This window comes from Hylobates moloch, unplaced genomic scaffold (genome assembly GCF_009828535.3).
Source record: "Hylobates moloch isolate HMO894 unplaced genomic scaffold, HMol_V3 SCAFFOLD_6, whole genome shotgun sequence".
Taxonomy (NCBI): Eukaryota; Metazoa; Chordata; class Mammalia; order Primates; family Hylobatidae; genus Hylobates; species Hylobates moloch.
In genome coordinates, this window is record NW_026652281.1 from 79,703,887 (window position 1) to 79,730,111 (window position 26,225).

At 46.2% G+C, this 26,225-nt stretch overlaps 1 protein-coding gene across 1 annotated transcript in view; it reads right to left on the reverse strand.

The window, feature by feature from the left end:
• Window positions 1–247: 247 nt before the first annotated feature.
• Window positions 248–26,225, reverse strand: part of XPO6 (exportin 6) — an 82,006-nt gene continuing 56,028 nt past the window's right edge. The window contains exons 15-25 of the mRNA XM_058440370.1: window positions 24,585–24,677; window positions 19,926–20,070; window positions 15,475–15,621; window positions 14,362–14,551; window positions 10,086–10,241; window positions 8,945–9,059; window positions 8,605–8,776; window positions 7,152–7,313; window positions 4,123–4,221; window positions 3,734–3,964; window positions 248–912 (exon numbers count right to left, since the gene is read on the reverse strand). Of these exons, the coding sequence (XP_058296353.1) occupies window positions 811–912; window positions 3,734–3,964; window positions 4,123–4,221; window positions 7,152–7,313; window positions 8,605–8,776; window positions 8,945–9,059; window positions 10,086–10,241; window positions 14,362–14,551; window positions 15,475–15,621; window positions 19,926–20,070; window positions 24,585–24,677 (1,612 nt within the window). The 3' untranslated portion in view covers window positions 248–810. The remainder of the gene's footprint in view (window positions 913–3,733; window positions 3,965–4,122; window positions 4,222–7,151; window positions 7,314–8,604; window positions 8,777–8,944; window positions 9,060–10,085; window positions 10,242–14,361; window positions 14,552–15,474; window positions 15,622–19,925; window positions 20,071–24,584; window positions 24,678–26,225) is intronic.

Below are 26,225 nucleotides of genomic sequence, written 5' to 3' on the forward strand. Positions count from 1 at the left end.
CACCAGGCCAACCGTCAGCGAGACCCCCTCCCAGACTCCAGCCTCCCTCCGTCATCTGGCCAACTGTCAGTGAGGGACTCCCCTCCCCTCACTGAGTAAGAGCAGTCAGGGAGACACCATTAGAATGTGGGAGATGCCAGGAGCCAGCCCACTCCAAGCCGCACTGCCCACATTCCCACCACGATGTGCCTTGCTGGGAACTCGGCCTCAAGGAGGCTGTGAGTAGCAAGCAGCTCCCCAGCCAGGGTTTCTAGAACAACAACATAGGCATTTTATTTCTTTTCATTAAGCTTCTTAGTTTCTTAGTATCACAATGGAATGATGAGAAAACAACAAAAAACGTGAGTCTTTGCAAATCTCTGACAAAGAGCAGAGATCTCAAGGCAATTGGGGCGGGGGAGGCTTGACAGAAGTGCCAGAGCAGTTCCGATGTCACATCTCTCCTTGGCTGGAATGGTGAGAAGGTGGCACTGTCGTGAGCTGTCCTTGGCGATTCTGCCCCATGACCCACATGCGCCTGGTCTGTATGGGCCACCCCGCGGGATTTCCCGGTGCCTCCTAGTACCTGGCCACACACCCCTCCGCCTGCTCCAATGCCCTGGGAGCACCATCCAGTGCTCAGGTGGACCCAGAAGCCAGCTCTGCTGGGCAGCGGCAAGATGTGGAGGAGCGGCAGAGGCAGGCAGCGTTGCTTGCAGTGGGAGAAGCCAAGGAGTGTGACCGAGGCCCGTCTGGGAGACATCTGTGGTGGAAGGTAGGGTTGGCGCAGGTGGCAGCAGCAGAAGTCTGTGTCCCCAGGCAGTAGCAGGCCTAGAGCTTCACAGTGCCAGGGGGCAGGCTGTCGTTGCAGAGTCTGTAGTAGCGCAGGTCGTTGACCAGCCTGTGCACATTCTGGGTGAATGAGGGCAGGTCCTGGAAGGCAGGGGCATAGCTGCAGCCGACAACACACCAGGTCACCCACCCACCAGACCCCAACAGCTACTTCCATCCCAGAGTGTGCACTGAAGATAGGGGAGCACTTTCTAAAACTCAAAACTTCTATTCACTGTTGCACTGCGTGTCACAGAGGCTCTGTGCCAGGCGCTGTGGGAGAAAAAGAACAAGAGGAATACATCCCTAGGGCCTCTCGGGTGCCAGACACTGTTGCAATCAACATACAGACATCAACTCACTGAGTCCTCACCACCAGGCTGCCACCAAGCCCTACCAGAACCACTAGTCTAAGGACAGAAAGACCAAAGCGCTGCACCATGAAGAAGCTGGCCCCAGCTCACACTGAAGGGACCAACACACTTGCTCCTGAGTCCGGCCCCTCAAACACAGACATGGCTGTGGTGACAGCCCTCTTCTTCACCATGGCACCTCGAGGTGACGTGCACACCCAGCAATGTCTGCAGAATACTTACCCATGGGGCTCCAGGCCGCCCCTGCCACTCGAGAGCCACCCGAGCAGCAGCACACACAGTCCCGAGGCCTGTCCCGCTGGGCGCAGCGTGGGCCACGGAAAGCCCTGGACCAGAAGTGAGGCCCTGACCTCCGCCGTCACGCACACGGTGAGACCCTGCTTTTTTTTTCAGTGTAGGTCTCGGTGAGGACTCAAACAGGCCCAGCAAGCCCCAGCAGACCCAGGAGCAGGACCAAGTTCATTTTCCTGCCCAACCACTATTCCTCTTCCAGAACTCCATTCAAAGCCTGCCTCTTCCCAAAGTCTGCACAGATGCCTCCTATTTCCTGGCCCCAGCAGCCAGGTCAGCGCCTCTGTCCTGAGCTCTCTGCTTCTGGGGAGTATGTGCAGGCTCTGGGGCCAGAACACCCAGGTCTGCCTCCTGCTTCGCAGCTCTACCACTTCCAAGTTCTGTGAACTGCTCACCTTCTGAGCCCCCGCCATCTGTGAAATGGGGGAGTAACAGGACCCACACTTCAGAGGCTTGTTGGAAGGCCTACTCGAGCCAAGACATGTCACATGCTTGGCACTGTGTGGTCCACAAAGGGCGCTGTATTGGCCTGTCTACCATGAAAGACTTGGTGAAGGCTGGGACTGGTGCCCTAGTTCCTGGCCCGGGGCTTGAGAAGCAGCTGGCTTCAAACACACAGTGAGTGATTGAATGGAAGGTGGTGATTCTTTTATTTTACCCTCAAAAAACCAACTAAGGGATGTCTTTTAAATCAGTGGCTCCCAAATGCCAAACCAGAATTTCCTGGGTAGAACAGAGAAGTCTGTTTCTCCATTTTGAATAAGCATCCCAGGTGCTTCTGATACAACTAGATTTTTTTTTTTTTGAGACAGAGTCCCGCTCTGTTGCCCAGGCTGGAATGCAATGGCACAAACTCCACTCACTGCAACCTCTGCCTCCCGGGTTCAAGAGATTCTTGTGCCTCAGCCTCCCAAGCAGCTGGGATTACAGGCGTGTGCCACCACACCTGGCTAATTTTTTTTTATTTTTAGTAGAGACAGGGTTTCTCCGTGTTGGCCAGGCTGGTCTCAAACCCCCTAACCTCAAGTGATCCGCCCGCCTTGGCCTCCCAAAGTGCTGAGATTACAGGTGTGAGACACCGCGCCTGGCCTATAACTAGATTGTGAAACCACAGCTTTAAATCAAAAAGTTGACTGATATTGATGTCGTCAGAAGCCGCTCATTAAGTATTAGGATCTGGCCCCTAGAAAAAGGAAAAAACATATCCAGGGGCTGAAGTGAACTAGAAGAGGCTTAGGAGAGAAAAAGTCCCAAGAAAAGGAAGATCCCAAGACAAAGGAGAACAGGATGAGTCTAAGCAAAAGCTTCCCTGCCACACGTGGCAAATGAGGAAAGCAGGCGGCCAGGTTTGCACCAGCGAGAGCGGTGTGTGCATCTGAGCACTACGGTGGAGCCATGGACAAGCTGCTTCACAGAGGACTCAGGTCAAGAACCCCAGGAAGACCAGGGAGAAAGCGATTTCTTCTCCTAATTTCATCAAGTATAAAGTGGTACAAGGAAAAGTTCCCAGAAGTTCCTATCAGGCAAGAGAGAGGCCTGGTCACCTGACACAGGAAGAAGAGAACAGATGAGCCCCATGAGGAAGGAGGCCCCAGGCACTGTCAGGCTCCAATAAGATGGCCTCATGGACACCGAGAGCCAGCAGCACCCAGCTCCCACCGAGGTGCTACACGGGTGGGGACAGCCCACCTGACAGTCCCTGCACAGGTGGCAGCAGTGGGACAAAAGGGTGAGTACTAGGAGGGCTCCTCCCAGGACCTGGCAGCAACTCAGCCCAAGCTAAGCTGGGGCCAGTCTGGAAAGAGCCCAAGACAGCCAGGGAATCTGGGTCCCACCTCTAACCCTGGGGACCCAGAAGTGCAGCTCCCAAGCACCAACCATCTCAGCCTGAATGCAAGCCTGGGCACACTCCAATGCTGGCCCCACCGGGGCTCGTCACCCAGGAGGGAGAACGGCAGGGCCCTGGGTATGAACAAAGATGCCAAGATAAATGGAGGGGCTGCAGAGCCAGGAACTCAGGACCTCCATGGCTGAGACTAAGAACATATGTGCTACAGACACCAAGACTGGGGAAAAGGCTGTGCCCCTCAATCAAGCTACAGCACCGGGTCAGCAGGCATCTCGTGAGCTGCCGCCAAGCTGCAGGGTGGGCACAGACCACGCCCAGAGGCCTCAATGTGCCCCCTCCTTGCTGCACAGGTGCCAGGCTTGAGTGCCCACTCTGTCCTCCTCTTAGCCCGGCCTCTTTCTCTCCTCACCCGATCCATCTTGAAATTCCGCCCCAGCACACTTTTCTGGTTGGCATCCACACCATCACAGCTGGTCAGGAACTCTGGGAGGAAGGCGGCAAAGAAGCCATCAAAGTCGACTGAGGCCATGTTGTAGATGGCAATGCCAATCTCCTCCTGCAGAAGATCATGGGACTTGTGGACCAGGACCTGGAGCAGCACGTTCACAAACTGGAACAGCATGGCAGTCCGGAAGATCTTCTGCAGGCAGAGAGACCAGGTGAGCGGCAGCCGGCCCCCAGGGGCCTGTCCCGGGTCCCATCCACTTTCCGTCACACTCTCCGGTGAGTAACCTGAGGGTGGGACGCAGGCCACGATGCCCCTGATGGAAGAATATTTCCAAGAGCTGGGGCACTTACCTTGTGGTACAGCTTCTGCTTGGTGTTGAGAGTCTCCAAGTAAAAGAGATTTTGTTTAAAAAGGTGGATGTCAGGCTGGAGAAAGGACTGTCCGAAAGCCTAGGAAATGAGACCACCATTTTATAAACTGCAAGACCAAGCACTTCTGGAGCATCTACCCCATGTCAGAAGAACAAGTGCCAGGGCCAGGGTACCCATTGTCTTGATGCTTCTGGCCCACCAGCTCAGACCTCTGCGACGCTCCTCCTAAGTCTCAGAGCTCATGCTTTCCCCACTGGGCCTTGCTTCTTATTATGGTCTCATGTATACCTTTTGTAACGAACCTCTAGAAACCCATCACAAGACCTGGCTTTGAAGCAAGAAGCTCACACCTCTAGTCAAATCCCTCAGCAATCTTGGCAGACACCAAAGCCTGCCTGCCTGCTCCCGCTCAAGCCAAGCAATCCCCTCCCTTGCCCTCCTTCTCCTTGCAGCCCCTGTCTCATAAGCCATAAGCCCTACAGGCTCCTTCATGGAGCCTCTACCTGGAGGTTAAGCCTCTGCCTGGGGGCTAAGCAAAGTATTTTTAAACTGCTTTGGAATTCCTGGGTATAAAAGTTACTAGTTCAGTCCGGGCACAGAAGCTCAGGCCTGTAATCCCAGCACTTTGGGAAGCCGAGGTGGGCGGATCATTGAAGGGTGGGAGTTCAAGACCAGCCTGGCCAACACAGTAAAACCCCGTCTCTACTAGAAATACAAAAATTAGCCAGGCTTGGTGGCGGACGCCTGTAATCACAGCTACTCGGGAGGCTGAGGCAGGAGAATCACTTCAATCCAGGAGGCAGAGGTTGCACTGAGCTGAGATCCTGCCACTCACTGCACTCCAGCCTGGGCGACAGAGCAAGACTCGTCTCAAAAAAAAAAAAAAAATTTACTAGTTCAGGGGCAAAAAGAAACACCCCGCACACCAACACAAAGTGCCCTGCTCCAATAGAAAGAATAGAAAGTGACCATGGGGGCAGTGGGGGAGGCCGGTGGTCTGCAGGACCCCCCTACAAAACAAGTGGCGACTGCTTTGTCATTCTGTCCCTGGGCCCTAAGCTACCAGAGGGGGATCTTGTAATCCCTGCAGCAGGGATGAGATCTCCATGATGACCAATAGTTTCCACTTATTTACTGTTTAAAGTTAGGTTCATGGAAGTATAACAGAGTAAAACTTTTGAGGTTTACCTTTCTATGAATTCTGACCTACCTGTGGATTTGTACCACCACCATCACAACCAAGACAGGACACTTCCATCGCCCGGAACGTCCCCTCACACCCTCACCCCTAAGGCAACCACTGCTCATTATCTGTCTCTGTGGTTCTGCCTTTTCCAGAATGTCATAGAATGGCATGGGATCCTACCATGCGTAGCCTTTGGCATCTAGCGTCTTTCACCTAGCAGAATGCATGTGAAACTCATCTATGCTGCTGATTGTACCGAGAATCCATGCTTGCTTACTGCCGAGTGCCAGTCCCTTAGGGGCACGCACGAGCCTGTTCATTCATTCAGCTGCCGGATACTCAAATTGTTTCCAGCTTTTGGCAATTATGAATTTTTTTTTTTTTTTGAGATGGAGTCTCGCTCTGTCGCCCAGGCTGGAGTGCAGTGGCGAGATCCTGGCTCACCGCAAGCTCCGCCTTCCGGGCTCAAGCAATTCTCCTGCCTCAGCGTCCCAAGTAGCTGGGATTATAGGCACCCACCACCGCGATCGGCTAATTTTTTTTTTTTTTTTTTTTTTAAGTAGAGATGGGGTTTCACCGTGTTAGCCAGGATGGTCTCAATCTCCTGACCTCGTGATCCACCCGCCTCGGCCTCCCAAAGTGCTGGGATTACAGGCGTGAGCCACCGCGCCCGGCCAGCTTTTGGCAATTATGAAACAGCTTCTATAAACATCAGTGTACAGGTTGTGTGAACATATGCTTTCATTTATCTTGGGTAAAATACTTAGAAGTGAGACTGCTAGGTTATACAGTAACCACACATCTAACTTTAAAAGAAACTGCCAAACTGTGAAACTATTCTCCAAAGTGCCTTTCACCAGCCCTCAGCGGGGACCAGGCAGCAGCCTGCCAAAGAAGTCTTCCAGGCAAGGACAGGGTTCAAGAGAAAGGCAGGAGAGGCGCAAACACTTGAGTACTGCAGACCTGAGGCCTCGCTGGGTGCCAGGGATGGGAAGGCCAGGGCAAAGGCACATGCCTGAAAAGAACTGCCATACAAGAGTCAGTGAGTGTGTGTGTGTGTGCGCGCATGTGCACGTGCATGCCCATGTGCATGCTGTGTGCTAGTAGGGAGCTGGAGGAAGGGTGGCAATCACTCTTGCTTCCCCATGAGGAAAAGCATGCACTGAAAAAACCGAAAGAGACTCCCCTAGCTAGACTCAGATGAGAACGTCAGACACCTGAGCGCAGACCCTGGGAGAGTGCCTGACGCAGCCACAGAGCAGGCTGGCTGTCTGGGCGAGGGGATGCCATCCCAGTCTTCCACAGCAAGGGCTATTTAGCTCCCAGACAGTGCACTCTCTCCAATGGACAGCTACATCTGCCCTGAAAGCGAATGCTCCCTCCCAGGGCAGTGTTTCTCCCAGCATGGTCAGAGTCAGAATCACAGTGCAGGTCTGGGACCCTCCTGCGTAGACTCATAGACTCATATTCAGGCAGCTCCCCGCTAAGAAGGACCTGGGTGACTCTGGCATAGGCAGGCTCTTTACCCTTGGGGAAACAGCACTATGAGGTCAGCGGAACTGACGTTTATCAAGTATCTCCAAGTGTCATGCACTCTGTGTATGTCATCTCATTTAACCTCACAACAAACCTGTGACCCAGGCAACATTAGCTCCACTTTACAGATGAAGAAACTGAGGCTCCAAGAAATTAACTAACTTCATCAATACTAAGAGGCAGAACTGAGCTTCAGACCCAAGACTGTGGGGCTTCAAAGACAGGACTCGCTGCAGTGGCCAGGTTAGAGGAAGTCACCTGGCAGCACCCCTGCCCCCCACGTTACCTGCATGATGGCACTGAACTGGGGCTCATTCTCCATCTGCTCCTCAGCGATCCCCCTCTGGACACTGGCCAGCACGGTGGACTTGAAGAAGTACCTCCAGTTGTGATGGAGCGTCCGGAAAAGGAGCTCAAACAGCTCGGCCTTCACATCAGGGGAGGGACGCTGCAGAGACACACAGACGCTCAGACCTACAGCTTGCGGAGCTGCTCCGGCCTGGGCCCAGGGCAGCAAAGATACCTAGGAGACGCCTCGTGACAGCAAGCCAAATGTCAACACTCCATCCACATGCCTGTCACTGCCTGTGCAAAAGACATCCAGTCCCTGGAGTCGGCGGTTCACACCGCGAGTTCTTCAGGAAAGACATGGCCCACATTTGAGAGAGAATGCACACGTCAGTGCCAAGGGCCCCTTTTTCTGATAAGCACTCAGCTTTTACACTAGAAAAAAGCTACCAAGTGGATGAACAATTAGGAGTATGGATTTTCTGTTCTATTCGACCTGTCAGATCTTCTTGCTTGTTCCTTTTCCCACGATAAAAAATGCTGTCCCACTAACCTGTTGGTCTTACACAACCACGGAGGCTAAAGACACCCCCAACGCCTTAAAGCCATTCTGCTCCCCAGAAGGGGAGGGTTTAAAGAACACTTGGGAGCCAGGCTCTCTGGGCCAGTCTCCTCCTTCCCAGCAGCCATGATTCTGAGAGGAGTTAGAGGAGAAGGGTCAGCCTCTGCAGTGTTTTCTCATTGAATCCAACTCCCCCAATCCCTTATTCCAAATGTCTCTGCAGAATTCAAAATTAGAAGGCCCACATATATTCAGTTCAGCCTTGATTAAAATTAAATAGACACCAGGGGCCACAAGCATCCACAGAGGAAGCCTCATAGGCCCAGTGCATTTCGTAATGCACAGCAACCGGACCTGTCCCAGTCTCAGTTCAGACAGTTAAAGATTAGCTCTTATTTATATGACTATTACCAAAAAAACTGAAATTAAATCTATACTTATTCCGGGTCTTATTATGCTGAGTGCCTGCCTATTTTCTAAGAAGGACAAAGGGCTTTCCTGTAACATTGAAAGGTTTGTTTGAATGGTTTCAAGAACTTGCCTTGTATCCTCGAGACCATGAATGTTTCTAATAGGAAAGTACATATGTTAGAATGTTTGCTATAGAAAATCAGAGTCTCTTAAAGGTATAAAATTTGCCACAGGAGACTGATCTTAGCAACTGACCCTGTGGAATAACTGCTATGCTTACACTAGACTAGCTCCAATGAACTCAATCAATATAAAAAGACTGTACCACACTAAAGGCCTTATTCCTTGGCAGAAACTACTTTACAAGCATATTAAACTAACAAATGAACTTTAAAACGCAATGCATTTTCTGCGAAATCTCACTCCCTTCCCAATCTGGAGATGGGGGCGCCGCACAGGGGATCACCTGAGCCCCTACCTCGGCAATGATGGGATACACTTGCTCCATGCACAAGGCGATGATGCTGGGGAGGAAGGGCTTGAACACCTGGCCTGGCTCCTGGACCACCACCTGCAGGATCTTCAGAAACTTCTCCACCACCCGGCAGCCCGTGCTGCCCTCGTGGAGGATGCTTTCGGCTAACTGCTCTCTACAGAGGAGAAAGCCACACAGTGAGCAACCACATGTTTCTCTGGGGGCCAGCATGAAAACCCATGCTGTGGCAAGTGCAGAACAGGAGCAAAAAGCCACACTTTGTCGCCAGACCCACTACTTCTCCCTTGAATGTGAAAACCATAGATGGTGGGTCTGTGCTTACCTGGTAAACATGTTGAGGAAAGTCTGTATTATTTGCTCAGTGAAAGGCACACCCATCTGTACTCTAAGGCCTCGAAACAGAGTGAGAAAGAAGCTCAGCATCTCATCAGTCACATCTGAGGAAAGGGGCAGAGACACCGTCAGAGGCTTGCACACAGTAAGAACCAGAACCCTGGGCTTCATCAATCTACTCCTGAAATCTCCACTATCAGCTTTCTCTACAGCTTCCTGCTGAAAACATTTCCCCAACACCATCAGGGCCAATGACGGAAAGTGGAAAATGATTAGGGACATGCTGAGAAAATAGTTCTGGTATAGGGAACCTCCACCTGGTGGCTCACTACAGGAAATGAAGGTCATCTCGAACCCTCCCTCATTGCCAGACATCCAGTGACGGTCAGTTTCACTGGAGAGGGATCACTTTGTGCCCACACTGATGAAACTACTCAACTGGGTCAACACCTGAGTGCTTAAACCATTTCCCCCTATGACTAATAATCCCTGCAGCTGGGTCAGGGGTTAAGTGGTTGAAAGTGGATAATGAAGGTGTATTTAGGTTGCATGGCCCTGGTCCATTAAATGGATTAATTGCAGAAAATACTGGTTACATACAGGACAGTGTCACTTCCAGATCTCAACAATTAACTTGTGTAGCGTGTTTCAGCCCTAACTGCACGCAATCTGCTTGCAAGAGGCAATGAATATTTGCTGACTGAGAAGTGCCTGATATTTCTCTTGTAAAACTGACAAGACTACTATAATGCTGTCATGAGAGCTGGGCAAGTACATCCACAGAGCTAGAGAGGCCCTCTATCACTGACAGTGACAGACAAAGGTGAGGGGAATGATCTCAGCAAACGCACCTTGCCACAAAATGAGGAGAACTAAGCCAAAAAAGCTCTCTTGCCTTCTCTTGTAGGTGCCAAGGCCCATATGGAGAGCTCCACTCACTTTTCCAAAGGGCCTTGGCCCCAGACTCCGCAAATAAACATCACTGCCCTTTCCCTTCAGTACCAGTTTTCGTTGCACGGAATAAGTCAAGGCCTGTACTGCACCGACTCAGTGTGCTCTACAGATCTAAGTGGGCATTCTGGCCCTTGTTAGCACCACCCACCAGTGGGGGCCTCTGGGCCAGCTCCTACCTGACTGATGGATAAAAGCTGGAAAGAGGGCCAGGGAGACCTGAACGGATTCCTGTAGCGACTGGTAGCAAATCTGTCGAGACTTGGTGGACTCCCCCGAGATATTCTCCACAATATCTTCTAAGACGCTGAGTGTCTGGTGGATAATCAGTTTGGCTGCAAATCAAGATGAGTTGCAGGTTATAAGCTGTCTGGGGAGAAAGCACGGTAAGAGGAGACACAAGGGAGGGGGAGGAAACTTGCAAAGGTACCAAGAAGATGATCACATGAGTCTCACTAAAGGAATAGTCTCTTGATTACAATATAAATTCTCCTCTCTTTATGTTTTAGTTTTTGTTTTTACTATTATTACTGCCAGGACTCCAGAAGCCTGGTGTGTGTGTTAGGGAGAAGATGCCTGCCTGCCTGCTTGCTCAGGTTTTTGCCTCTGTTTTGCCTCTGGCCATCGGCAACAAGTCCACAGAAGAAAAAAAAAAATAAATGTACCCCCAGGTTGGGTGCCTTGGATTTAATCAAATCTAAAAGATGGTGAATAGACTGGTAAGAAAAATGAGTGTCATAAGGTCACAGGCCAGGACGGACACATGCAGCTCAAACCTTGTCTCTCAGTGGGACGCTACTCCAGCCCAGTAATCCCACAAACACCTGCCATGCACATGTAATGGTGCTGGCTGCAGGAACAACCTGCCTGATCCATCTTTGGCTATTAGCCCTGTAGCTTGATAAGGCATATAATTACTGTTCTTATGTTATTGACAATATATAATGCTAACCCTGAGATGACTTTTGACTCCATATGGCACACAGGGAAAACAGATGTAGTGGGCCGCAAACAGGCCAGAGGTCAGAGAGCCCTGGCTATGAACCACAGGTGATCATCTGAAGGCTACGTGCTGTGGCCAGGACCCTCATCCATCTGGGAGAGCCGACAACCCCACCCTTGCAGTGCTGCAGTGGGGATTAGAGACAAGGTCCTGAACGATGCTAGCAGTGTGCCAGCCATCTAAGAAGGTCCAGGACGGAGATGCTGCCATTGTTCCCAGCGTGAGTGGAGTCACCCCCTTAAGATGCATTCCCACCAGCCTCCCTAAGGTGACGCCCATGGCTCAGCCTGAGCCTAGCAGACTCAACCCTAGCGACCACCAGAGGCTGAGCCAGAGCTGGGCTGAGAGCTGCCCTGAGAGCTGCCTCCCACCTGGCAGCACTCTCTGGGTTCCCCGAACCCCAGTGCTCAGCAGCCTCTGTGGGACTGCCGCAGCTTTGAGGAGGGGGTACGGCAGAAAGAAGACATGCTCAGGAGGCGGATGGAGGCAGGCCTGGCCCTGCTGCGCCTCATCTGAAAACGTGGATAGAGAGCATCGCCCCACTCACAGGACTGAGGATGAAGGAAGATGCTTCTCGCCACAGGCCTGGTCCTGGTCCCCCAGTCACAGTGACACTGGAGAGTAAAGGAAAGGCTCACCCACACTGCTGAGCAGGGAGCCGTCCACAACTACAAGCACGTGGACTTCCACTCAGCCAGGAAACCGCACTCAGGGCAGCCACTTCCTCAAGAACGCACAGGCAACAGGGGAAGCAGTTTAGGGCGAAAAACCAACAGTCAAGAGACCAAAATCTGACCTATGGCATTTAAGGAAATTCAAACGAGGACAAAAGATGTATTTAAAAAAATATGCGAGTCAAAAATTGAAAGCACTATAAGTATATAATAATAGGAGAATGGGGTGGATAACTGCTGTACTTCATGAGACAGGATAGTATAAAACCATTAAAAACCTTTTCTCTTTTTTTTTTTTTCAAGAAGAAAGAGGCAATGTGGCAAAGTGGTGCAGAACACAGGAGCTGGAGCCATTCAGACCCAAGTCCAACTCTTGACTTCGCCCACTTTCTCTACAGTCCTGAGCAATTACACCTGCCAAGCACCTTCCCAATGGACAGACTGGCAGGCCCTACTCCCAACAGGCACCCAGACTGAGCATCACCAAGGATGGGACAAACAGAAGCAATGCAAGAGGAAATGCGAACACGAACATGCACCACTACACCATAACCTATGGAAACAATCAGGCAAAACAAGACTAGGAGACGCATGACAAGAAAACAGGCCTGGACGCTACAAAAATGCCAATGTCACGAAAGACAAAAACTGGGCATGCTCTTCTGGATAAAAGGAGACTAAAGAGATACAACAACCAAACACAATAAAACTATCCTAGATTACATCCTGGATTTTTTAAAAGCAAAAAAGAACAATTTGGTAACAACTGGGGAGAGTGTTAATGTGGCTACATGTTAAATAACATTATTGTAACAATGTTTAATATCTTGTTCTATATAGATACAAAGGTTAAGTATTCAGAGATGAGGTGTCAATTATCTGCAACTTAAACAGCTGGCTTTTAAGAAAAAGTGTGTTGCAGAAAAGAGAGCACAAATGTGGCAAAACATTCACAATTAGTGAATCTGGGTGAGAGAAATGCAGTTGTTCATCATTTTCTTATTCCTTCGGCTAGTCTGTAGCTTTGGAATTTTTTTTCAAAGTATAAAGTTGAGATAAGAAAAATGAAACTTTCCAACCTTCATTTCAACACTGTGGAATGAGGATAAGACATACCTCACAGGGTTACAGGGTTACACAGGAAGTTACATGAAATAATGTATACAAAGTGCTCAACCCAGTGCCTGCACACAGTCAGCATACTGAAGACGTCATTCACATACTACACTGCAAACCCTTTCAGCACACAGTGGCATCACACTTCCCGACCCTCTAAGTTAAGCCAAGGCCATGTAGCTGGCTCTGGCCAAGGAAATCGAGGTGGAAGTAGTGTTAGTTTCAGGCAAGACCTTTAAGAACCACTACGCAATTCACCACAATCCCTTCCAGAGTGAACACACTGAAATGGAGCCTTCCACAGCCTGGGTCCCTATGTGACCTCCCCACTCTGCTGACCCAAGCTGGACATATAGTACAAACAACATACCCTTTTTCTTCTTGTATTAAGCCACTACGCTTCTGGAGTTGTTTGTTACCACTGAGCACATCCTCGCCCATGCTGACCAACATAACTCCCATGTAAGATAAAGTGCGGAAAGGAGACCATTACACATGAAAAAGCGTGACTCCACAACAGCTGGACGCAAACCCTGGGCAAGTTCCTTAATAATTCTAGACCTCAGCTTCCTCATGCTAATCATCAATCAAGATCATAACAGTGCCGAACTCATAAGGCTGATGTGAGAACTGAATGAATTACTGATTTTTGAAAAATACTTAGAACCAGGAAGAGACCAACACCAGACTTTGAAAGTTGATGCTGGCATAGCCAGAGACTTGACGATGGATATAAAATCACCAAGGCAAGAGCCTAGTACACAGTATACCTTCAATATGTCAGCTACTCTCATCCAGCTATGTAACCATGAAGCATATTTTAAAATAGAAAAGGGAAGGTAAGAAGGCAGCATGGTTAAAATGGTTACTTTCTAAAGTATTAAAACTGGTCAGATTTAGGAGTTATTTTTTCCTTCTTTATATTATTCTATTTTAATATATTTGTACAATGCACATATGTTAATCTTCCTGGTTATAAAAGTAATGTTTTTTAAAGAGTATAGTATTTATTACTATTTCTGACATTTCACAAGCATTTTTGCTGACATTCCATAAATGGCACCATCTAATAACATTCTATTATTTTCTTTTTGTGAAAGGAGATCGTATTTTTAAAATATTTCAGTACTATTTGTTATTTCAAAGATATATTTCCTTATTCACTTTTTTCCCTCTTTCTTTAATATAAACAGCAAACTTCAAGTGCCATCTTTCAAAACCTCTGGAAGATCTGTATTTGGAAAAAGGTTGAAACCAATCTGGAAAAACAGTTCTTGAGCGCATTTTCCCAGCGTGTAGAGGTGAACTGCTTTGCTTGCCTACACAAGCATCTGAAATAGATCAATAACCACCTTAAGATGTATTTTATAGACAGAAGGCACCATCACCAGTGTCTTCCATTTTTTCTTAGGGCTCCAGCATTTTTTACATTTTAAATAAGAGAAGAGACAGTTTGATTCGGGAAATAGGTCTGGCTGCTGTCTTAACTGAATTCCATAGGTAGCAGGATTCCACCCCCGAGTGTGACTTCCTGCTCAGCCTCTGTGGGACTGTGGACAAAAAAAATTTACCTCAGGAGCCTCTGGGGCAAATCTCATCTGCCACAAAGAACAATGCCTGCCTACCTCCTTCCCCAGCTGTCCTAGCCTAGGGGTCACTTACTGTCATCCAGTGGCATCTTTCTCTGTGGGGCAACAGCACTGGGCTTCAGGTTGCGATAGTCCCGGGAGAGTGCAGAGATGAGGCTGGCGTGGTTGATGGAGCGCACAGGCCACTGCTGCTCATTCTCTGGAAGGTTTGGCCACGGAAGCAGCAAGATGTTAGAGAGGGCTCGGCACACCAACACCTGGGCCTACAAGAGACCACCCCAAAGGCATCCATCAGAGGTCAAAGAGCCAAAGACAGCGGAGAGGCATGCCCAACACAGCCTTCAGCACCCGCTGGCTGCACACCTGGAACCCTAGCCCCCAGGCTCGTTTCTTATAACCTGGGCAGGGTCTTTGGTCCAACTGGAAGGCAACTTAGGGAGGAAGATGAAATGAAGTAATAGCACCATGTCTAGGTCTAGCATAACCCAAGGCCAACCTCAATCATCATTCCTGGAGCTCTCGTTTCCTCTCTAATCTGATACTTGAAGTATTAGAGAGGGAGAAATCACACTGCAGACACTGAATCTCAGGCATTGCTCAGCTGGTGGCTTCTGAGTCCTCTGAGAAGCTACTTAGAGCAGGACTTGCAGGAGAATCCATGACAATCCATGCCCCTAGCACCAGGTCACATCCTGCAATCACATCCTGGTGCCCTCTGGTATCCTCTTCAAACCTTCCTGCCCTCCCTCCTGTTAGGTGGTTTTTAAACTTCTAGCCTGAGCCTCCTTTGAGGATTCTAAGAAAGTGCAGTTGCCTGGCACTTCTCAACCCCAAAGAACACACACAGAACAGTGACAACAAAAACCAGACTGCTTTGAATCAGAAAGAACGCAAAGAGAACTCTCACAACACTGGCTGAAATTACCAGGCTGCAAAGCAGCAAAACCTTTCTGCACACTGGGAGGTGCTTTTCCACTCCTGAATCAGCACACTGACTGCCTGCCTTAGAATGGGCACGATGAGAATCACTGAGTTTGTGTCAGTGCCACACACGTAAGAAATCCGTCTATGCTGGTACAGCCTGTAAGCTCTGAGTACAAAATCAAAGGCCAGACTCTTCTTCCTCAACTTCCTTGGGTCTCAGTCACAAAGCCCTGGCGACCCCGGGGGAGCTCTGGGGCCTCACCTTATCGACAAGTCGCATGGCAGAAGCATCAGTGATTCTGTTGAATACTTTCTGCACTGCAGGGATGCTGATCAGAAAGACGGGTCGCACGGTGGTGGCCAGTGAGACCAGTAAGTGGCACGCAGATAGCAGTAGCTTGTCTTGGACCTGTAGAGGGAAGAGGGCACGTCAGCTCACCACATCCCTGTAAGACTGGGATTTGAACTTTGCTGAGGCAGCCACAAGCTACATGTGGTTCTTGGTTTCCAAATTATACCACCTAGGCTCTATCTAGCTCAAGAATTTTTCCTATGATGACTCACAAGAGAAGCCCATCTTCTCTGTCATGTCCACAGCTCCTGCCGCAGCCATTATCACCTCCTCCCGTTCCTCCTTCACAGTCACCAGCAGCCTTGAACTGAGGCACTTCTCAGCTCAGAGTCTGCAGTGGCTCCCTATCAGCTATTAAATCACACTCCCTGGCATGTCATCCAGGTCCTAGAATTCTTCACCTCACTAATTGCTCCAGCAGAGCCAAGATCTCCCTGAGCCCCCCAGTTTTCTGTGCCTTAACACTCAGGCCAGTCTCTCCTACTGCTTTCCCTTCAGCATGCCTATCAAATACTTGGTTCAATTACCACTGTTGCTTTCAAATTAGCAAAGGAGAAAAACGTGTTACAGATGGGACCTAATGCTGGTAATACTAAGATAAAAACAGCACACCAAAAAGTCAAGGCAGGCAGAATTACTTCGGGAAAAAAAATTACTATGATTTCTCAAAGTCACAAAATATTCCTAACCTTTAACCCTTACTCTAAGATTACCTATCACCACTTACTCTAAGAAGATTACCTAAAAGGGTAAAGCTACATTCATGAATGCATGCATTTCAGAATTCTTTATAATAATTTTTTATTTTTTACAGGAGGCAGCCTAGAAGTCCAGCAATGGCTAGGAAAATAATGAAACATATTCCTAATGGGACAGAACTATTTTCAAAGTTATAATTATAAATATAACATAAATTTATGGAAAGCAACACATTGTTATTAAAACAATACATTGTTTAAAAATGTATAAAATGCTATGTACGACTAAAACTACAAAAAAAATTCAAAGAATAAGCACATATATGCTCTAGTAATATAGCAGATTTGGAGGATAACAGAATAGAATCTGTCCAGTTTTAACATGGATATAACCTTTGACTCAGTAATTCCACTTCCAGGAATCTATCCTACAGGCCCACTAGCATATGTAAGATGGACGTAAAAGGAACTCATTTCTATCAATAGGAAAATTATTATACCTCCTCACACACAAAAAAAAGCACCGGACATTTTGAAAACCTGAAGTTGCTCTACATAGGTAAGGGAAAACCAAGGCATACTGTTAGGCAAAAGCAGCTATATCTCTAGCTATCTACAAACTTATTTATTACTTACTACATAAAAAGAGAAAAAAGTCTGGAAGGACATACAGGCATACCTCAGAGATACTGCAGGTTCAGCTCCAGACCACCACAATAAAGCAAATTGTGCAATAACGCAAGGCACACTAATTTTTTTGTTTCCCAATGCATATAAAAGTTTTGTTTACACTATACTGTAGTCTATAAAGTGTGCAATAGCATATGTCTAAGAAAACAATGTACATATCTTAATTAAAAAGTAGTTTATTGCTAAAAATGCTAACAATCATCTGAGCCTTCAGAGCGGTAATCTTTTTGCTGGTGAAGGGTCTTCCTTGAAGGTGACTGCTGCTGACTGAACAGGGTGGTGGTTGCTCAAAGTTGGGGTGGTTGTGGCAATTACTTAAAATAAGACAACAATGAAGTTTGCTGCATCGATTGACTTCCTTTCATGAAATACTTCTCTGGAGCATGCGGTGCTGTTTCATCGCATTTTGCCCACAGTAGAACTTCTTTCACAGTTGGACTCAGTCCTCTCAAACCCTGCTGCCGCTTCGTCAACTGAGTTTATGTGTTATTCTAATCCTCCGTTATTTCAACAATGTTCACAGCATCTTCGCCAGTTGATTCCACCTCAAAAACCCACTTTTTTGGTCATTTACAAGAAGCAAGTCCTCATCTGTTCAAGCTTGATCCTGAGATTGCAGCAATTCCATCCCATCTTCAGACTCCGCCTCTAGTTCTCCTGTTATTTCCACATCTGCGGTTACTTTCTCTACTGAAGTCCTGAACCCCTTAAAGTCATCCATGAGGCTGGGAACCAACTTCTTCCAAACTCCCATTAATGCCGATATTTTGATCTGCTTCCATGAATCATGAATGTCTTTAATGGCATCTAGAATGGTGAATCCTTCCCAGAAGGTTTTCAGTTTATTTGCCCAGATCCACTGGAGGAACCACTATCTATGGCAGCTATAGTCTTATGAAATGTATTTCTGAAACAATAAGACTTGAAAGCCAAAATTACTCCTTGACCCATGGGCTACAGAACTACAGAATGGATGGTAGTCCATATTTATATCTTTGGATGGACAAATACCATCCATACGGATGGTAGTCCATTCATTTAAACTATGGAAACTAATATCTTTGAACATCTCCATCTGAGGCCTTAGGTAACCAGGTGCATTGCCAATCAGCAGATTTTGAAAGGAATCTTTTTTTTCTGAGCAGGTCTCAATAATGAGCTTAAAATATTCAGTAAACCATGATGTAAACAGATGTGCTGTCATTCAGGCATTGTTGTTCCATTTATAGAGACAGGCAAAGTAGATCAGCATAATTCCTAAGGGCCCTAGGATTTTCAGAATGATACATGGGCACTGGCTTCAACCTGAAGTCTCCAGTTGCAGCTGCCCCCTGACGAGAGTTGGCCTGTCCTCTGAAGCTCTGAAGCCAGGCACTGACTCCTCCTCTCTAGCTATCCAAGTCCCAGATGATGGCACCTTCTTCCAGTATAAAGCTGTCTCATCCACACAGAAAATCTGTTGTTTAGTGTGGCCACCTTCAGCAGTGATCTTATCTAGAACTTCTGGAGAACTTGCTGCAGCTTCTCCATCAGCACTTGCTGCTTCATCCTGGAGATGGCTTCTTTCCTTAAACCTCATGAACCAACCTGTGTTAGCTTCCAAATTTTCTTCTGCAGCTTCCTCACCTCTCTCAGCCTTCACAGAATTGAAGGCCTGATCTGGATTTGGCTTTGGCTTAAGGGAATGTTGTGGCTAGCTTGGTCTATCCAAACCACTGAAACTTTCTCCATATCAACAACAATAAGGCTGTTCTGCTTTCTCATCACTCATGTGTTCACTGAAGCAGAAATTGTAATCTCCTCCAAGAACTTTTCCTTTGCATTCACAACTTGGCTGTTTGGCTCAAGAGCCTTTGGCTGTGCCGGGCGCGGTCGCTCACGCCCGTAATCCCAGCACTTCGGGAGGCCAAAGCTGGCGGTCAGGAGATCAAGACCATCCTGGCTAACATGATGAAACCCCGTCTCTACAAAAAACACAAAAAAATTAGCCAGGCATGGTGGCGGGCACCAGTAGTCCCAGCTACTCAAGAGGCTGAGGCAGGAAAATGGCGTGAACCCGGGAGGCGGAGCTTGCAGTGAGCCAAGATCATGCCGCTGCACTCCAGCCCGGGCGACAGAGCGAGACTCCGTCTCAACAACAACAACAACAACAACAAAAAGAGCCTTTGGCCTATCCTGGCTTTTGACACGCCTTCCTCACTAAGCTTAATCATTTTTAGATTTTTATTTAAAGTAAGAGACATATGACTCTTCCTTTCACTTGAACACGTAAAGGTCATTGTAGGGTTACTAAATGGCTCAGGGAATAGGGAGGCCTAAAGACAGGAAGATGGGGAAGCCTCCAATTAGTGGAGCAGTCAGAACACACACATTTATCAATCAAGTTTGCAGTCTGGTTTGTGGCACTCCAAAATAATTACAATAGTAACATTAAAGATCACTGATCACAAATCACTGTAAGATATAGTAACAAAAAAGTCTGAAATATTCTAACAATTACCAAAATGTAACACACGGAAGCACCAAATACTGTCAAAAAAATGGCGCTGACAGATTTGCTTGATGCAGGGTTGCCATAAGCCTTCAACTTGTAAAAAACACAGTATCTGTGAAGTGCAATAAAGGGAAGTGCATAAAACGAGGTGTGCCTGCACAACCAATGCCCAACTGTGCTTACCGCGCGAAGGAAAATGTTTCAGAGGTATCAGAACTTTTTAGTCTGGAAATCTGAACGACATTTTACTTTTTCACAGTGAGCATGTATTCATGTGGAACTTAGATAACTAAAAAAGTAAAGTTGTATTTGAATGCATGTAGGCTACAACTAAAAAGGAACATGAAATAAAACAGGTGTATAACAGCAGAAAGATTTATGGGTCTAACTCTGTGTCATATTTAGATTTTCTAGTAAATGGGTATAGGAACAGGAGAGACAGAGAGTTAGATAAAAGGTAGGCTTTGCTGTTTCGAGACCTTGGTGCTGATTAGAGGTGTGATTGCATCCATGGTAGTAGAGATGAGTGTCACGAACTGCTGCGTGTTCTGCCGGTGAACTTCACTGCAATACTGTGCTAACCAGTGAGAGTAAGCCTGCAGCGCAGCCAGGGACTGAGCATGCCTGCAGAAAGAAAAGAAGATGTGATTTTAAAGGTTAAGGTGAAAATATATTAGCGTTCAACTCATTTTCACAGGAGGTAAGAATTGCATCCACTGCATTTGCTGTTTTAAGACATGGGCAACAGCATAGAAATCATTTACTGGTTCACGTAGAACCTAAAAACTGAGATATTCGGCCGGGCGCAGTGGCTCATGCTTGTAATCCCAGCACTTTGGGAGGCCGAGGTGGGCGGATCACGAGGTCAGGAGATTGAGACCACAGTGAAACCCCGTCTCTACTAAAAATACAAAAAAAAAAAATTAGCCGGGCGTGGTGGCAGGCGCCTTGTAGTCCCAGCTACTTGGAGAGGCTGAGGCAGGAGAATGGCGTGAACCTGGGAGGCGGAGCTTGCAGTGAGCTGAGACTGCTCCACTGCACTCCAGCCCGGGCGACAGAGCAAGACTCCGTCTCAAAAAAAAAAAAACAAAACAAAAAAACAACAAAAAAAAAACTAAGATATTCATCATCTAAACATTGCCACCGCTGACTAGAGCACAGAAAGCAGTTAGTCAATGTCTACTGTATCTTATTCAATCTTTCTGTGACACATGCTCACCTAGAGAAAGGTAAATTATAAAAGCAAAATCAAAGAACTTAAGTGATCATGTGTTGACTTCAGAACTAGTACAAATTTAACATTCCTAGCTGCAGACTAAAGTGTAGACAACTACCAGGTGTGACAGCTTTATAAACGAGCTTTGATGTCAGATTTTGGAGTTTAAGCTTCCACTGCACCACACATTCTACCTGGCTGAGGCAGCAAAGACTATGTTTGGTTTCAGCAAAGGCTGTACTGACTATATCTGTATATGCAACAAAATATACATCAAAAAAGTATGCAATTCATCAAATATAATAAACAATAAATCTTAAACAAGGAGAGACAGTTGTCTCAGAGCTTCAAACACCAGGCCTTCTAACATACCTAAATGTAATTACCTTTCGGTAATAATTAGTAAGCTGTAAGGTGATACTACTATGAGGTAGTGACACAAAGACAATGTTCCTCACGGTTTGGGCATTTATTAACGACTCCTGCCTAAATCAGTATTACATTGGTGGTTGTGAATTAGTAATTTTTCTATCTTTCCTTTTCTCCTCATTAGTTGGCAGTCTTCTCTAAAAGGCAGCTTTCCCTACTCTCATCCTTATTTGTTAATCACTTTGGGTTTTTGTTTATGTTTGTTTACTTGAGACAGGGTCATATTCTGTTGCTCAGGCTGGCATGCAGGTGCACAATCATGGCTCACTGCAGCCTCAACCTTCTGGGCTCAAGTGATTCTCCTGCTTCAGCCTCCCAAGTAGCTGGGACTACAGGTCCATGCCACCATGCCAGGCTAATTTTCGTATTTTTTGCAGAGATGGGGTCTATGTTGGCCAGGCTGGTCTCAAACGCCTGACTTCAAGCGATCCTTCTGTCTTGGCCTCCCAAAGGGCTGGGATTGCAGGTGTGAGGCACTGCACCGGCCTAGCCTGTTAATCACTTTGAATGAGTAGATTATTTTCATTCAAACTGGTATAATTCATTATTGTCCTTATTCTTTCTTGATAACTGAACTGTCAAGTTTGACCAGGAAGAACCCTTTCAAGCTGGGCCCTGCATCCTCTTCACATGTTCCCAACAGTCACTGAGCACTTCCTTACTTGCTGACTTGGCAAGATTGTCCAACATCATCCCTGCCCAGACTTGAGTTTTTTTCTCCAAGGTGCCTTGGAGAATGGATTTGAGAAACCAAGACCTGGGGGAAAGGGGTACGATTGCTACTGGAGTGTCACTGTTTCTAGGACCTTTCAGCAGACAGAATTAGGATATAGGCAGATACCACTTTATATACTTATTTATGTTGCTGAAACAGGGTCTCACTCTGTTGCCCAGGCAGGAGTGCAGTGGCACAATCATAGCTCACTGCAGCCTCCAACTCCTGGGCTCAAGCAATTCTCCTGGCTCAGCCTCCTACGTGGCTGGGGCCACAGGCATGCACCACTATATGCAGCTATTTTTTTTTTTTTTTTTGGTAGGGACAGAGTCTCACTATGTTGCCCAGGCTCCTCTCAAAAACTCCTGGGCTCAAGCGATCTTCCCACCTCCCAAAGTGCTGGGATTACAAACATGAGCCACTGTGCCCAGCCTAGACACCATTTTAAAATCAAACAGCATCAACAATTACAGGGAAATTTGATATTAAGAGCTTTCTGACATGATGCAAGAGGAAAGGCACATCATTGCCTATGTAGTAACCTTGCTAAAAATGTTTAAACTGAATCTAATACAATGGAAATAATTAGACAAATCCAGATTGTAGGGCATGCTTTTAAAAAAATTAAGATCTGGATCTGCAAAAGGTCCTCAGTCACTCTCACACACACACGCACATGCAGACATACAAACACAATTGGGTGAACTGTTCTAGATTGGAGGAAATACATTTAATGTGTGGCTCATGATTAGTTAGACCTTGGATCCAAGAAAAAAAAAGATACAAAAACATTCCTGGGACAACTGAAGAAATTTTAATATGGACTATATATGAGATGACATTATTGTATGTATTAAATTATGTGAGGGTTGATAATGATATCATAGTTAAACAGCTGAATGAACTTACTTCTAGGATACACACACTGAAGGATTTACGGGTGAAGTGACGTACTGTCTGCAATTTATTTTCTTTCTTTTCTTTTTTGAGACAGGGTCTCACTCTGTCACCCAGGCTGGAGAGCAGTGGTGTGATCTCAACCTCCCAGGTTCAAGCGACTCTCCCAGCTCAGCCTCCTGAGTAGTTGGGACTACAGATGCAAGTGCCACCATGCCCGGCTAATTTTTATATTTTTTGGTAGAGACAGGGTTTCACCACGTTGGCCAGGCGGGACTTGAACTCCTGACCTCAAGTGATCCACCTGCCTCGGCCTCCCAAAGTGCTGGGATTACAGGTATGAATCATCACGTTCAGCCATGCAGTTTATTTTCAAATGGCTCAGCAAAATCATCATCATCATCATCATCATCATCATCATCATGTATTGTGTGCAGAGAGGGCACAAGAAACAAAAGCCAATTTGTAATTGGTTACTCTAGGCTAAGGGTCCATGGGTGCTTATTCACCTGTTTTTCCCATTTTCTATAGGTTTGAACTTTTTCAAAATTAACAGTTGGGTAAGAAAATGTGCTAGTACTTTAAAGTAAGAAAATACAGTTACTGAAAGTTTGAAATTCATAGTGACCACACAAGTTATTTTGTATTTTTACATTTAAAATTTTATTTTATATTTAGAATCACATTACCCTTTAAGTTCTAAATACCAAAATAAGGAGAAAGGACATCAAAGTCAGCCTTAGAAGTAAGAATTTCAGTCAATCTAGCACATCTGTAGAGCTCCTCAAGGCTGAAAGGAGGGGCTCTGAAACTCCCAAAATGTGTACAAGTTGTTGTATTTATAAGGAAACTGGCATCTTTCTTGGAAGATGCTTTACAACTTTCTCTAAATTCTCAAAAGGGAAAGCAATATATTTTTTAAAAGTTTAAAACCACCATAGTAAGAAAGATTCTCTTTCCACCGTTTATCTAATCTGCAGCTCAAGAATGCGCTACAGCAGGAGTCGGCAGACCTTTTCTGTAAAAACCCGAGTGTATATATTTTCAGATCTGCAGGGCATACATACACTCTGTCACAGCTACTCTACTCTGCTGCTGTAGTGCAAAACCACTCCCAGACCGTATGTAAATCAATGTAGCTGTGTTTCAATAAAACTTTATGTACAAAAGCAGTCAGTAAGCCAGATTTGGCAAAGGCCATAGTTTCCCAACCCCCTGCTCTCATGTAAAGCAAGTCTTCTGGGCAGTGAAATCTCTGGGATACTGCCCATCTCCTGTCCCTGTCCTTCCATATGTCACTTTCCCAACAGCATCCCATGTTATCTATAGAGTTTCTGTAGGTAGAGAGTATGGTCTCTAGATGTCCTGCTTCAAAATAACCTGGGGTTCTTGTTTAATACACAAATACCCAAGCCTATGGCCTTATGCCATTCTGCTAAAAACAGAATCTCTGAGAAACGTGTTCCCCAAGCATTCTTCTGCATCCTACAGTATCCTACAGTTTTAGTCAATGATCTATAGGAAAGACTGATGGCATCTGAGGTGTTTCCCATTAGTCCCAACACACCTATCCAGTCTCTTCTTGCACCACATGGAGTACCCACCTCCTGCCTGTGTGACTGTCTCAGCCTGTACTGTTCTTTCCTCCTGAAATGCCTACTCCATAGAATCTCCATCCCAGCTCTCACTTACCTAATTCCACTTTCTCCAACCACCTCTGCCCCAGACATATAGTCAAAAAAATCTCTCTCTCTTTCTAGGTTTGCAGTTTTTTCCCGATTCATGGCAGCCACTACTGTTCCTTTTTCTCAATAAAATCATTTGGAGATTGGGGGCAAGGTCTTTCCTAAAAATGCAACAAACATCAAACTCTAGACTTACACATCAATGAGGTCAGGTTTCAATACTGATGGCACAGCAGTTTCAATGTTGTACAATTTTATCTGAGATCCGTACAGAGTGACTTTGACCAACCTGTTGGCAAAGAGGCAGGTAAACAAGAACATTCAGCTTATGAACTAAGACAGACAAAACAGACAAGGCTGGTACCAACAAAGAGCGTAAGGGCAGACTTTTTCCATATACAAAAAAGAATCAAGACCAGACTTTCAATTTTATGCCAAGGAAATAATCTGAGAGATGCATAACGATTTATATACAAGCATATTAACTAAAGCCTTACTGAAGGTGTCAAAAACTTTGAAAACAATATAAATATCCAATCCAGAGGAGGTAATACAATGTAATATATACAATAAAAACAATGTTTAGAGGCATATTTAATGATAAATATTCAGGATGTTTTAAACATGACATGGTTGTACTAAATATATATATAGAATACATCGTGAATGTTCATCTATTAACAGAAGACAGGTGGGAAGAATTTTCACCAGAATATGCTTATTGGTACCACTTGTTTTAGGGAGAGGATAGAATGGGTAGATTATGGATGATTTTTTCCCTCTATTTTTATGCATTTCCAAATTATCTACAATTAATATATAACATTTTACAAATGAGGAGAATAAAAAATAGTTTTTAAAAAGCAGGCAGGATGTGGTTGCTCATGCCAGTAATCCCAGCACTTTGGGAGGCCAAGGTGGGAGGATCACTTGAGGCCAGGAGTTCAAGACCAGCCTGGACAACAAAGTAGGACCCTGTCTTTTTAAATTTTATCCAGATGTGGTGGTACATGCCTATAGTCTCAGCTACTTGGGAGAGGCTAAGTAGGGAGGAGTGCTTGAGCCCAGGAGGTTGAGGATGGAATACGCCAGGATCATGCCATTGTACTTCAGCCTGGGTAACAGAATGAGACCAAAATCCTGTCTGTATGTTTTGTTTTGTTTTGTTTTAAAAAAAACAGAACTGCTCTTTTGGCAGTTTATCGAAATAGGATGACATGGGCTTTTCTATAAAATTGATAATGATAAAACCATCTTAGCTTTTATTTAAAATCATTTTTAAAAGGAAATGTTTCAGATGGGTTGATACATAATAAAGAAAATACAGCACACTGTCCACCATAGAATCTATGTGGTGGGTATATGGGTATTCCCTGTACAATTCTTTCAACTCTTCTTCAAATTTGAAAATGTTTGATAAAACTTTGGAGGAGGGAGATGAGAGGAGCAAATGTTTCTAGAATAGGCGGAGGTGTTTTATGTTCAAGTACAATTCTTTCAGAAGCAAGCTGTTGAGCCCACCGGTTGCTCAAGGGCTCACTGAATACTAACGAGCATTAAACACAATAACTAATAGCTCTATCTAGTAGGAAATGGGAAATGCCTCTTTCCTTCCAGATAGAACAACATTCCTTTCTCTCTTTTTTTTTGAGAAAGGGTCTTGCTCTGTCAACCAGTCCGGAGGATTGTAGTGATCTTGGCTCACTGCAGCCTAGACTTCTGGGGCTCAAGTGATCCTCCCGCCTCAGTGCCCCCTCCCATAGCGGGGACTACAGGCGCATGCCACCACACCCAGCTAAATTTTTTTGTCTTTTTAGTAGAGACAGGTTTCATCATG